Here is a 14,321-nt window from a genome sequence, read left to right as displayed (position 1 = left end):
AGGAGCTTGTCATGAGAATATGGTCAGGTGAAATTTCATCCATACATCCAGTAATGCTTCTCTCTCTTTTTAGCTACTCGATAACCATTATAAAAGTTAGGGATTATTAAAACTGAGAAGAATAAAAACAAGCAATTTGAATCTTCTCACTTTAAAAAAATAGAACTGTTGTGAAAAAAAGTTGTACATCTGCAAGGTCATCCGTTTCCTTCAATTAAGATGATCCAATAAAAAGCATTATTTCTTCCTGAAAACTTTTCTTTCCAATGCATAAAATTAATTTAGAAATTCCAAAAATAGCAGCTCAGCATCATAATGACATTAGGCTCTTTGTGACCAAGTGAGACAACACAAACAGGAGACAAAGTCAGAGTAATTCTCCTGTTAAGATTTTGAGTTCTAGATTCATTTTAATTTGAGGCAGAGTTGAAGGTGAAAAGAGTACTAAACATTACAGTATTCTCTGCAATATCTGTCATTTGCTCTTCTCCCACATTAACAGCTCTATAGTTTCTTTTATCTTTCCCTTCATTGCAAAACATATATTGAAAAAGTTTTTGTATGTAGAAACAGTGAAGACTTACCAACTATATTCAATTTAAGAGAAATAGGCCTTAAAGTTGTCTCTCATGACCATGAAAGGATTAAGCATAAAAATAAAAATTACTAACCAGTTATTACATTCCTCATAAACCACTGAGCCCATTTCAAAGAAATTTCCATGGTAGTCACAAGGACAGTCCATAGGCTTGACACACATTTCATTTTCATAAATTAAGCCTAGAAGAAATAAAACAAGGAAAAAGTGAAGTATCATTGCTCCATCAGCCATTTGTACAAACTAGTATACCCAAGAACAACACAAATGGTCATTTATGATTATAAAACTCTAGACTATTGGTAGTCAATTTTGCAGAACAAGCATGCATTTGAATTATATGAAATAAATTATATTACATGGAACAAGTCCCTAAATTGCTTGAGGTACACTAAAAATAGTATGAATATCAAGTATTTAATACTGTGGGAGAGGGGGAGGAACCACCCACACAAAAAACCCTAAGCCACACAACCACCAAAGTGTGCTGCTTTGATTACCTTTGGCTTCTTTTTTGACACCTTTACAAATCTTTGCCTCTATGTTTTAAGGCATATTTTTTTTCTGTCTTCTTTTAGGTAGAATTATGTACCCAAAAGAAGCCAGTAATAAATGGAAAACGGGACATCAAAGTATATTTTGGTAATAAGGGTAAAGTTTAGCTATAGGCTGCATCAGTAAATACCTCACTTGCCAGAACCATAGAACAGTGTAAGAATCTCAGTATCAAAACCTGTTGCTGACCATATGAATGAGTTTTAGTCATGTCATATTTCTGAGCTCTCCTGAGCACCTGACCTTGCAGACATTCTTCAGGAAAACAAACAAACCAGCAAAAAACAAACAACAAAAAAACAAACACCACACCAAAAACCCCAACAAAACAACCAAAAAACCCCACCAAATCCCAAGTAGCAATCGCCAGCATCCAGAGGATGCCTGCCCTGTCAACAACAGAGCAAACCCCATTTTTGATTCAAATTGTGAAGCTCTACAGCTAGAATCTGGATCTGTGCTGAAACCTATACCCACTTGTTAGAGGGAGGAAAAGGCTCTTGTCAGTTACAAGGAAAACAGGGTCATTCATCCACACTCTGTTGGCACTGCATTTATAAAGAGCTCCTGTAAGTGCGTTAATCTAGCCAGACAATATAGGTATGTAATCTCGGGGGAGAACAAACTAAAAATTATATGGAATCAATAATAGGTATTTGAGAAGCAAAACCTACCATCTGGACAGTAGCATCCATCAATGCAAGGAAGCTCACTGTCAATGCAGTGTGATTGTTGATGACAAGAAACAGGGCAACAGTTGATGCATTCATTGTAGGTCAAGGGCTCAGCACAGGTAATCACTAAAAACAGCAACAGGTAGAGAAATGAAAAGGTATTGTGCTACTGCCCCAGGGCTTAAATAGATTGCACATGTTTTTCAAGATATTTACTTTTTGGTAAGTCAGTTGAGTATCTGGTGTCTAGAACAATGAAACAACGGCTTCCATAACACACACAAAATAAACATTTATTCCTATTCTGTCCATTAAAGGTGCATTGAGAAGGAATAATCTTAAATTACACCAAGGGAGATTCAGGGAAACTTTCCGACAACAGAGCTATTTAGATGCTCAGACCAGCATAGGAAGTGGTAGAGCATCCATTAACACACATTTTTGGAACCACAAGGGAAATCATCTGTCATGAATGACAAAGCAGTTTTGGTCCTGTGTTCCAGACAGAAGGACAAATTAGACAGTCTCTTTCAAACTTACTTTCTATGACTTCAAAGATGAAAACTTACATAAGTGCAATCCAAATTTATTCTTAATACTCATGACACATTTTATGTATCAGAAAGCCATGAAGACTTTGACAATATTTGAAAGAGTAGCTCTGTGAAAAAACAAATGGTTATTTGTCTTAAAAAAATCTTTGATGTTTTAGTAAGATGGTTCTTAAAACACATTCTAGTAAGCTTAGTGCCTTAAATATATTCAGTACAAGTTACACATATAAAAAAAGAAGTTCCATTACATTTATGTAGCCTTGAAGTGAGTCCATAGTTATGCTTTCATTGGGAACTATGAGTTCAAAATGGGAGGAAGGACCAAGAAGTAAAAGGATGAAGCACTCTTTTCAAAATACATCTACTAAGCAGCATTTCCAAGTACAAAAGCATCTGCATACCACACTGCTGAAAGTGCATTCGCCATCCACGAAGTGGCTTTCCTGCATGGGCACATGCTCTGGCATATTCCGTTAATGCTCGACACCAAGTTGCATCATCAACTGCTGACCTTACACAAATAAAAATTGACATATTATTTTCTACCTATGTTCAAACATGCAATCGTAACCTCATGAATGCTCCTGCATTGCATACAACCACATTGTCTGAATCTAACACTGTTCCAAAGAACTGTGTTTGGCTAGGTTAAAAGTCTTTGATGGATAAGACATTCTGCCGCACACTTGAAGACAAGTCAGCAATTTGAGACCTGATGATAATTTCTTGAATAAATCCATGACAGCCAGAGATATAGCAATATAAACAGACTTGAATAAAAATCTTTATTTTTACAAAAGGAATAACGTCCTTCAGAAAACTCACAAGAAGAAAGTGTAAGATTTCCACCAGTGAGTCACTAAGGTGCAAGAAATGGAAATTATCTTCTTTTGTCCTACCAGTTGAACTAGTCAAAACTCCTTGGACAAGGAACATTGCAGGCAGTGAACCAATAGCATAAATTTAAATAGTAATCAAATTCCACTTTTCATTGGATTAACATATAGCTTGTGGATGCCAAACTCAACTATTCACTATCACTTTTCATTAAGGTTAGAAATACTAAAGAAGTTGCACACTCAGAATCAAAACAAATGCCTTATAGAAGGTACACTAACAAATTATGAAAATATCCGGGCATGATTTTGGTCATCATTATACTAAGAAAACCCAGGAACAGAAATTCCTGGCAGTAAAACTAGAACAAATGAGAAAAGCAAGATAAAAGCATGTTAGATAAAACCTGATATGCAGAAAAAGACACACATTAGTTCTGTTAACATTTAGAATTCCTTCTCATGATAGAAGGACAATGTTTGTTATAATAGCTTTGGAATTACCCCAAACCATTCACTTACATGCAAAGATCATTGGTGCAGCTTGCCATAAAAGGAAGAGGACTCACATATTCATGACATTGTTCAAACGGGGGTTGTAACAGGATATTACACAGAGCATATGCCCTCTGAAATGAATGAGATAGCTCTTGTGAAGAGAAGTTTTGCAAAATTAAAACCTAAGCAGAATAGAGTACTATGGAAAATCAGAACAGACATCTCAGTCTGGGACTAGGAATCACTTTCCTCTTGTCAGCTGGAAGCAGTGGCTAGTAACATTATCGCTCTCCATGCCAGAGTATTCATAACATTGAATCTTTTATCCAGGGTCATACTAATGATAGTAAAACATATCCCTTCATATCCCTGCATAGACCATGTTGCAGCTAAAGCCAGACAAGCTGTAATAGCCTTCATTTTACTTAAATTACACAGTAAAAGGCAACAGAAATAAAACGTGCCTGGCACCAGCTTTAGTTTCAAAGCACTTCATTTCAGGGTTATATTTTGAAAATAATACTTAAAAGGAAAAACTGGACAAAAGTAACAATAATGCGTTTTTTAAAAACACTGGCAAATTAACTGTGCTCTCATTCTGATTTTGTCTTAACTGCTTCCTTCTATCCTTCTTAAGGGAAGGGATAGGTACCAGCTCTAGAACACACCCCTACTCTACAACTTGTCACTTGTTTAGCCTCAGATTCAAACACTTCTATTGGCTGCTATGCAGACAATAGAACATTTGAAAGGATCAAGAATTAAATTATAAACTCATACAGAAGAAAAGGGGAGGGGGAAAGGAGGGGACAAGGAAGCTCTGCTGCAGCACCCATTTTAATCCACCCCTCCAAAGAAGAGCTGAGACTACTTCTAGTCTCCTTCAGAGCATTAAGTCAAATTCTCGCTCTAATTAGAATCACTAACTGTCGTAATAATCCTTTTGTGTTGATCCAAACCTGTAGAGATTCATGGCTTTGTGTCAGGCAGGGTGGTTCATTGAGAAGAGATTTATCCCAACTGGGTGTTCCTTGTGGAGGATTTTCCTGCCAGCTCTCTACAAATTCTGTTACATCATCTGTCAGTTTTCCTAAACAAGACACACACACATAATCACACAGTGACTTGGAAGAACAGCAACATTTCTATAGGATTTCCCAGAGAAACATCTCAATAATCAAAACATCACATTAAGCAGAGAGCAGCAAACCCTTCCTACAAGTAAATGAATCAGCTGTTAGTCTGAAGACAATCTGGACCATTTAAGAAACAACAACTTTTAAAAGGGACTTTAATAAGAAGGCTTTAGAATGGCAGAAAGAAGCTTACTAATGGAATTTGGTAAGGAAGGGCTTTAGGGAGCAGGACTGTGCCTACTGCAGTCCTTGAATGGAATAAAGGTAAGAAAAGCTGTAATAACCTGTATAAACATAGGTCTATGCTGTTACTGTACACGAAACTCCCAACAGAGTCTAAAATCCAAGAAAAATCAGGCATTCCTTGGGTCACTGCAAGGGTACAAAATGATTGTGTATGTTAACCAAGTAAAGGCATGACTTTTTCACGTAAGTAGTAATGTCCATGCTAGCTTTAAACTATCTAAGAGAGGTTTTATCCATCATAGACAAGTGGTGGCATTGATTACTACTTGGATTACCCACAAATGCATATCTTGCCATATCTTCATTACTACTGCTCCCCAAGCTAATTGGATAAAGCTAGTATGCAATGTATTGACTCGTGCTACAATCACAGCTTTATGTGACTGAGATATCCTGAGAAAGGTGAGAGGGTAGAAGAAAGTCTCTGAAGGCAATGAGGACAAAGAGCTATTGATCTTGGTATTATATTAAGCATTTTGATTCAATGAGCAAGCTATTCAATGGGAGTAAGAGCTGATATTAGTGCAGGGTTGATGCTTTCTAAAATTGAGTGGCACACAAACAGAGGAAGCCTAGTACATATTGTACTCTGAGCTTTTAAGTAGTACTCTACAGAAATACATTAATTTTAAAGAGGACCAGCAAAGAGTTAAACAGCCCAAAACAATTATTTCTAGAAGTTTTTATCACCTAACTTGAAAAACCTTTCAAAGAGCCTGATTTTTTTCCCCTAGTTCTTTATAGAGGTCTTCACTCAGTATTATTGAAAGCCAAGACTCTTGAAAGTATCTGAAGTTGGTAACCAAGGATCAGTGGTCACTTCTGAAAGTGTTCGCATAAATGAAGTGCCAGATCAAATGATTTGGCAGTCTTCATTGATTGGATTTACTAATTAAAATTATAAATTTATTTCCCATAGCACTATCTCAGGCTCCCATATAAAATTGCTAAGAGGGCAGTGAACATTTAAAGGCAGATTTTACCTTTCAAGTCCTAGGAAACTGAAGTACAAACACCATTTTAAGTAATGGAGTAAGACAGCTTTTATCATGCTTTTTAAAGATCTTTCTCCCCAGAGTCCCATCTACATTGAAATTGGCCCTCTTCAAAAATATCATCTATCAGAAGTATTCCCAGATCATATTTTCAGAAGTTGCCCATCTTATATTCAATTAGCATTGCAATTAAAAATTAAACAAAGTAACATTTAGTTCACCCAAAAAAACCCACATGCATTAACACAAGAGAAAGTACTTTAAGTACTCACCATAACTAGTTTCAAGATCATCCTGCAGAATAGCGTTATTGTTTCCACACAGTCCATGTGTTTTACCCAGATACTCTGGTGCCATTTTGATATACACTGCAGATGTACCATCCCAAGCCAGTGTAAAGGCATACTGGTGCCTGACTAGGAAGTATCCCGCTAGCTTCTGGATTTGTAAGTTCCCAATAATATAAGGTAACTGTACTCTGAGAAATAAGACAGAATAAAAAACAACTTTACATGAGAAAATATCACTATTAAAAATCAATTACTTTGTGATTTAATGACTTCCTCATACATCTGAAAATCCCTGATATAAATATTGAGTAATTCCACTAAAAAAAAAAAAAGATTAAATTGCAAATAAGAGCAAAAATCAAAGGATCAGAGTCAACAGTTATGCTTCTTAATACTATGTACCACTCATTTAGATGTCACCTTACTCAGACACCACTCTGTAGATGGGGAGTAATTATTACAGCTGTGGTCTGGATAGTTATTTCTTAAGCTACCAACAAGTAAGTGATAGTTTACATCTCTTATCAAATCGGTATCATGAGATTAGTTCCAGTGTAACTACAGCATCAGAAATATGAGTGCAATTACCCAAATCCTTTATAGGTGACTTCACTGCTCATCTTTATCTGTTCACCTCCAGAAAAAAACAAACTAATGGACCTTTTGCAGGAGTAAGGAGAAGAATGGCACTCGGGATCATTATTCACCTGCCAAATACAATTACTAGCATCAAAGTCAAGATCTGAAAAAAAGTCTTCACAATCCACATTACACAATTAATACTCCCATTCCCACCCTCAGCACATGAACTAGTTTGGTTCTACTCTTCCCCATAAACCCGAGTACAATTATCACTCTTTAGAGCACTCTTCACAGCAGCAGCAGGTTTTGAAAGTACACACATCAGCTTCCTTCCAGCTATAGTAACTGGTAGCCCACATAACATTAGAATTACATCTAGATTACATTCTAGAACCCCGTACTATCATCACATGTTACTTTGAATTTCTAAATATTAATGCATTATTAGCAAGCTCAACAACAGCTAAAAGGAGCGTAGAAGTGCAGTCCCCTACCTGTATGGAAAAACTCTGTTCATCTAATTCAGTATGTCTCACAAGCGCATATGTGGATTTCCCAGAAAAGTAATAATAGAGTCCATCAAAAGTTTCAAAATTATATTGACCCCATGTTCTGCATATGTGATCTCTTTCAGCACCTGTATTATACACTAAGGAAAGGAGAGTCACTTGAGAAGTACCATTGGTTTTTGGATTCAATCTGTAGTTCAAATATATGTGGTATGCTATGAAATATCACCACAGCAAAGAGAGGGAAAAATACTAGGGCATGAAAGAACCTGTAGGCAGAGGAGAGTCACTCTTATAGCTGCGGAAACCTGAGTACAATCCCAGACACCCGGTTAGTTTTCTCTCTTTACACACCTGTCTGGCATCTTGGTCCAGTTGCATTAAATCGACTGCAGTTGCACCGCTCTCTGTAGACACACTCACCTCCATTAAAACATGTAAACAAATCTGAGTGGAAAAAACAAGGCATGTTAAAAATAAATTATGATAACTTTCATTCTTAATTTTAATTTTAATTTTTCATTCTTAATCAGTTCTGTCATCGGATGTGACTCCATGAGGGACAGGAGATGCCGGCTTAGCATTGAAACGTCCAGGAGAATCCCACAGGCCTCACAAACAGGAAACATACTGCAAAAGCTTCGCCTCAAGAAATACAACCAGATGAAATAAATCTAGTACACCTTTAGAGAAGCCAAACAAAAAAGGCTCTGGTATCTGTTAGTCTGACATGGGTCTAGTCCCCTAAGCTTTAGTAATACACAACAAAAAGGCACAGTACCTGTATCCTTATATAAAAGGCTGCTACAAGTAACACCGTGTGGGTAAGCTGTACCAAGATGAGAGCACGCTACCCTAGAAAAACAAGTGTTGAGATCCCAGCTGTAAACCTTTCAGCTGCCGGCCTTCCTTCCATCTTACAACTTAAAAGAGTTTACCAACTACAAACTCTTTCCATAAAGACACAGACCACTGCTCATGTTTCTAATTTTATCAGAGACAGTTTTAAGAAAGGAAAAATGTAATGCTTAAATATAGTGAGCCTACTGTAGAGAAAGCAAACTCCCTAACTTGCAATGACAGGTTTGGGTTTGGGGGAGGGAGGTGTTAGGGTTTTTAGCTTTTTATTTTCCCTTGGAAGATCCCCCTGAAAATCTGACAAAACAAGTTTTCACACTCTAAGGAAAGATATGCACAAACAGAAACAAAGCTACTTACTACTAAATTTAGACTTTGCGATTAAATGCTCTTCTGACAATTGTGAAATATTCACTTATCTCGTTAATATTTGATCTTTTAAAGTCTTAAGTTGCTTTAGGAAAGCATTTGAATTTTAATAATTACATATTATGCAATCATAGTAATTATTGTGTTTGGAGAACAGAAACTGAGATTGTATTTGTTGAAGACAAGAAGACAAGTTCCTCAGAAAAAACTATTTCAGGAAGAGACAAACTGAAAACTCAGCCTTGTTTTCTTTACCTTCATAAACACATTCTCGGAAAATAATCTTATATATTAATTTAAGTGCTGTCCTGAAAACCAGAATTCACAGAAAATCTTGTCTGCCATTTCAGTAGAACCCTTGCTTATGAAACATCTAATCATCAGTAGTATACAGATAAATCTTAACATACAAAGATCACTTTCAGGTTTTTGAGAAAGTTTTGCTCAAGAGTTTGAAGCTTTGCTGATGCAGGCAAAATAAAGCATGGGCCACTTCTGACAATGCAAATAAACCCTACAATTGATTTAGCCTTGACAAAATCAGACTTCAGAGGAAAGCCTTCTAGGATATGGACCACTGTTTTATGCTTCCATGGGTCACACCATCTTTAAGTTTTGTTCTCACTACTGGCATTCATTAAACAGACCTGAAAAGCACCAACAGCAAAAGTAGATTCTGAACTACTTTACAGAATGGTTGAAATGTTTTGTTTATAAACTGACTGAAAGGAAACAAATGCTTTGTAACAAGTCAAGAGTTGATCCTTGACATCCTACTGCCATTAAATGAATGCTGAATTCTTGATTCCAGCAATAGCAACAGAAAAAAAAGCATCAATTTCAAAGGGTGTTTCCTCCCTAGCTAATTTTTCTCTCCTCTTCTAGAAACGCATTTTATTGGTGTTTTACCAGTCCAAGTTCCTACCAACAGCTTTTATGGCACATATTTAGTTTGTTTTGCCAGCAGCAAAGATCAATAGAAGCACCATTAAAGAAGCCAGCAAGCCACACCCTCTCACTAAGAGCTTTAAATACACTAAAATAATCCAAAAGCAAGCTGCATATGGAGGGAGCAACTAAACATCTGTTAAAAATCAGAAATAACATTTTTAGCAAGATGATACAAACACTCTCCAGCTTCCTTTTAAGCCTCTACTTTAACTGGAGCAGGACTTCCCAATGACTCTTAAAAACTTCACCGGGTTTGAAAGTGTTATCTACCACACACAGATTGCTTTCAGATGTACACACCAAGTAACTGTACATGCAACATTTACTTCACATGCAAACTCTTGTCAGAATTCATGGAATGAATGTTGTTAAGACTTTGCTCTTGTGAGGCTACCTCAAACGTCATCACCAGCTGTTTTAGCAGTGTGGTCAATGTAGAAGTTTAATGAGAAAAAGGTCAAAAGGTCATATTTAAAGTTCCTTCTGCTTTGTAAGATTGTAAAAACTTCCAAGAAAGAGGCTTTGTGCTCACCACTGGCTATAATGCTAGAATGAGGAAGACTCCAAGAAACTTATGCTGTACCACAATTAAAAAAAAAGAACTTACATGTTAATCTACTTCAGGCCATATGATTTTACAAAATATTATCTTCAGTTACAAGTTCTGTCAAAATTTCTCAATACAGTTTATTGGTGTTTATATGGCCATTTACATTTGCAAAAACATAAATGCTAATTACTTATATGAAGACTTTTAAAATATAGAACGATTAATTTTGATTCCTTTGTCTTCAACACACATCACACCACCCCTGCCAAAAGAAAAAAAAACAGAAAACAGAAAAAAAAAGGCCATGCTGAAAGAACAAGGCACAGAGACAACGTTAAAGAGAATGCTCCTTTGCCTAGCTAGCCCAAATATCTAGCTCCTTTCCCTACCAGGCCAGCATGAGTTTGATTTAAAAACTAATGCAAGCAGAGTGTAGAAAGGTCCCTATGTATTCTGAGTCACCACATTTACCTACTCAGTGACCAACCTAGTCACTAATGCAAAAGCCTCATTCCTCTTGTCAAGAGAGACAGACATCGATCTCTTTCATCTTGAGTAGTGCAAGACCTGTGTAATTAGAGCTCAGGTCTCTGCTCTTTGCTTCTCTAAGATTATGCCCTATTGCTTGTCCAGTTACAATAATCTGCAATTAGACTGCAAGTCATGTTCCTCTTAGCTGTAGAGGAAACTAGCCCCCTTTTGATGTTTTGAGTTGAATGATTCCCCTTTAAGCATGGCTCAGGTAACCTGCTTCAAGCCACATTTCCACAGATTGTGCACAGAGTCAAGTGGGCTGGGGACCCTTGCTGTCACTGGGAAGGACCTCCCTTGCTCCCTTTTAGAGAGGAAAGGCAGTTGGTCAAATCTGAATTGGGAGTCAAATGAGTCAATAAAGAGCATTTTTCTCTTTATGAAGTTCTCTTCTGTCTGTGCATGTGTGATTGTAAGAAAATGTGTGTGGTGGCTTGGCTCTGGCTGGACACAAAAGCCACAGTATCACTCCCCTCTTCAGCTGGACAGGGGAGAGAAAATATAACAAAAGGCTCATGGGTCAAAATAAGGACAGGGAAAGATCACTCACCAGTTACCATCATGGGCAAAACAGACTCAACTTGGGGAAATTAGTTTAATGTATTATCAATCAAATCAGAGTAGGGCAATGAGAAATAAAACCTACATCTTAAAACACTTTCCCCCTACCCCTCCCTTCTTCCTGGGCTTAACTTCACTCCCAATTTTCTCAACTTCCTTCCCCCAAGTGGCACAGGGGGGCAGGGGATGGGGGTTGTGGTCAGTTCATCACATGTTGTCTCTGCCACTCCTTCCTCCTCCTCACACTTCTGCCTTTCTCCAGCATGGGGTCCCTCCCATGGGAGACAGTTTTCCACAAACTTCTCCAACGTGGATGCTTCAAAATGGGCTGCAGCTCCTCCCGAACTGCTCCAGCGTGGGTCCCCCCTGGGGTCACAAGTCCTGCCAGCAAACCTGCTCCAGCATGGGCTCCTCTCTCCACGGAGCCACAGCTCCTGCCAGGAGCCTGCTCCAGCGTGGGCTTCCCACCAGGTCACAGCCTCCTTCAGGCATCCCCTGCTCCAGCGTGGGCTTCCCACAGGGTCACAGCCTCCTTCAGGCATTCCCTGCTCTGGTGTGGGGCCCTCCCTGGGCTGCAGGTGGGTCTCTGCTCCCCCGTGGGCCTCCATGGGTGCAGGGCACAGCCTGACTCACCATGGGCTGCACCAGGGGCTGCAGGGGAATCTCTGCTCCAGCCCTGGGCACTCCTCCCCCTCCTTCACTGATCTTGGTGTCTGCAGAGTTGTTTCTCACGTATTCTCACCCGTCTCTCTGGCAGCAATTGCTGTCACACAGGAAATTTTTCCCCTTCTTAAATACGTTATCCCAGAGGCGCTACCACCGTCGCTGATGTGCTCGGCCTTAGCCAGGGTCAGGTCCAACTTGGAGCTGTCTGGCCTTGGCTCCATCGGACGTGGGGGAAGCTCCCAGCAGCTTCTCACAGAAGCCACCCCTGCAGCACCCCCGCTACCAAAACCTCGCCATGCAAACCCAATACAATGTGATAAACATAGCTCTTGTATTTGCTTATATTCCTTTTTACATTACTGTGGTATCTTGCCTTACATTGCATAGAAGAGCTCTGTGTGCAAAGATTAGTTATCCTTAACCAGGTAATGAGAGGAATAGTGTTGATTCAGATCACATTTAGTGATCTTACTACTGCAAACAGTGTGGCCCCTTTAATCATCCAATTCTGCTCAATTAACACAGAAATACTTACTCAGGTATCAAGAATAAACATCCTATAACAAAGGGTTCACCCTGATCTTTGTCATTAAAGGAATATAAGCTCCCTACATAAGTTAATGCATACAATCATCACAAGTTTAGGTCTGTCCTAGGGACATGAGAAACATTGTATCACCTGCAGAAAGGGAATAAAAATCAAGACTAAGCAAAGTTTAAAATTAAGAAAGGTTATGGAAGAATATTGGGTCCTTCGTTTACCTGAAAGTACCCTCTATTACAAAGTCCTGAGCTCCTCTTTTTCCTTTGACATTATGCCAGCTGAGTGCATTGGGGTGGAATCTGAAATTGAAAACTGGTGAGACTTTTCTAACAGAAAGTGGTAGGCCTCAGTAACACAATTCGACTTGCATAAGTAATAACGCGATTTCTAACCAGTTCTAGCCATTACAACCTGCAAGTCACTCTGATAATATGACCATTGTTGTCATGAAGCAACTTGTCTCAAATTCCTTCGTTATTGAACAGGGTGAAGACTTGGGATCATCTTATAACACAGATCTGAATTCTTCTCTGCTCTTCTCATTGCTTAAATACTCTAACCATCTAGTAATTACTGATTAGGCTGCAACCCCACTCAATTTGTGGATAGGGTTATTTTAGTCCCTTGGGCACCTGGATCTCCATTTAGTTCACCCCCTTTCTTCATTCATCAGTGTCTGGCAGTGAGAGCCTTCAGGCCAGAGCTGGCATCCTATAAGCAGTAGCAGAACCTCATGCTCATTATTTATCACAGCCTTTGAAAGAGACTGTAATCTAGCCTGTCTGCATCTCTTTGCAAGTGTTTCTGGAGATCTGTGTCCAAGCTTCAGAGGTGACTATTGTTGCTGCTCTCTGAAAAGAGATGCCTTAATAGCATCATGTAGACCTGAAAAGAGGAAGTCCCAAAATCCATTTTTAACTACAGTACAATCCCACCCAACTCTGGTTGGCCTTTCAAATGTTCTTCACCTGGGCTCCAAGCACAAGTTCCATCAATTTCATATGGTAATTGTTCATCTTCAGCTAAACAAGCATTTATTTTGAATATTATTATAGATGCACTATATTTTGTGGGTTTATATCTATGAAATTATCCCCGCTTAGTTTAGTATGCTTTCTTATATTACTACCTTCTCCAATGAGTATTTAAGATGTATTGAACTTATTTCACTTGCAAATCAACTCTATGTCCAGGTATACTCATCCATGACTTCTTATTCTGATCTTCTAACATGTTTATTAGGAATAAAATAAGTATAGCTGAAAGTAATTTATATCATGTGAAGGCGTTCAGCATGAAGTGAGATACAGTCACTAAAGAACAGCTCTCCTCTTGGAGCACAAAGAGCTTAACTGCAAAGAAAGCATGTATCTGTATCCCGTAACTACACCAAAGAGACATCTAAATTAAAGTTTATTCACAAAAGTAAATGCAAGCCAACACATTCAAGAAGATGTCTGACTACTCAAACTACCATGCATATCAACTTTGAAATACTTGGTTTTTGTTTTAACCATCACATGAATCCTGATGCTCCAAAACTCATTGACCTCACTGTAATACACCATTATCATAAATACACTATTAATTCTTGAAGATTTGTGACTGATGTGGACCTTCCTATGGGCATTCTTCCGTAAAACATTAAGCACTTGCTAGTGTTGGAATTCTGTATTTTGTTACTGGTTTTTAAGACATGGCAAGAAAAATTTGCTTAATGCAAATCACTGAAGACACATTTCCTTTCAGGATATTCATTATTAGATTCACTTGGACAGAAAAGTTGAAGTATGAAAGATTAATTCAGAGAGCTGAAAG

At 38.3% G+C, this 14,321-nt stretch overlaps 1 protein-coding gene across 1 annotated transcript in view; it reads right to left on the bottom strand.

Annotated features, from left to right (window-relative positions):
• Positions 1-14,321, bottom strand: part of OTOG (otogelin) — a 106,461-nt gene that overhangs the window by 85,322 nt on the left and 6,818 nt on the right. Inside the window, exons 5-13 of the mRNA XM_074841775.1 lie at positions 7,828-7,920; positions 7,459-7,613; positions 6,971-7,089; positions 6,365-6,570; positions 4,675-4,805; positions 3,740-3,846; positions 2,783-2,892; positions 1,828-1,953; positions 672-780 (exon numbers count right to left, since the gene is read on the bottom strand). Of these exons, the coding sequence (XP_074697876.1) occupies positions 672-780; positions 1,828-1,953; positions 2,783-2,892; positions 3,740-3,846; positions 4,675-4,805; positions 6,365-6,570; positions 6,971-7,089; positions 7,459-7,613; positions 7,828-7,920 (1,156 nt within the window). The remainder of the gene's footprint in view (positions 1-671; positions 781-1,827; positions 1,954-2,782; positions 2,893-3,739; positions 3,847-4,674; positions 4,806-6,364; positions 6,571-6,970; positions 7,090-7,458; positions 7,614-7,827; positions 7,921-14,321) is intronic.

The sequence above is a fragment of the Strix aluco genome, chromosome 16 (genome assembly GCF_031877795.1).
Source record: "Strix aluco isolate bStrAlu1 chromosome 16, bStrAlu1.hap1, whole genome shotgun sequence".
In the NCBI taxonomy this organism is placed as follows: Eukaryota; Metazoa; Chordata; class Aves; order Strigiformes; family Strigidae; genus Strix; species Strix aluco.
This window is presented reverse-complemented; position numbering and strand designations above follow the sequence as displayed.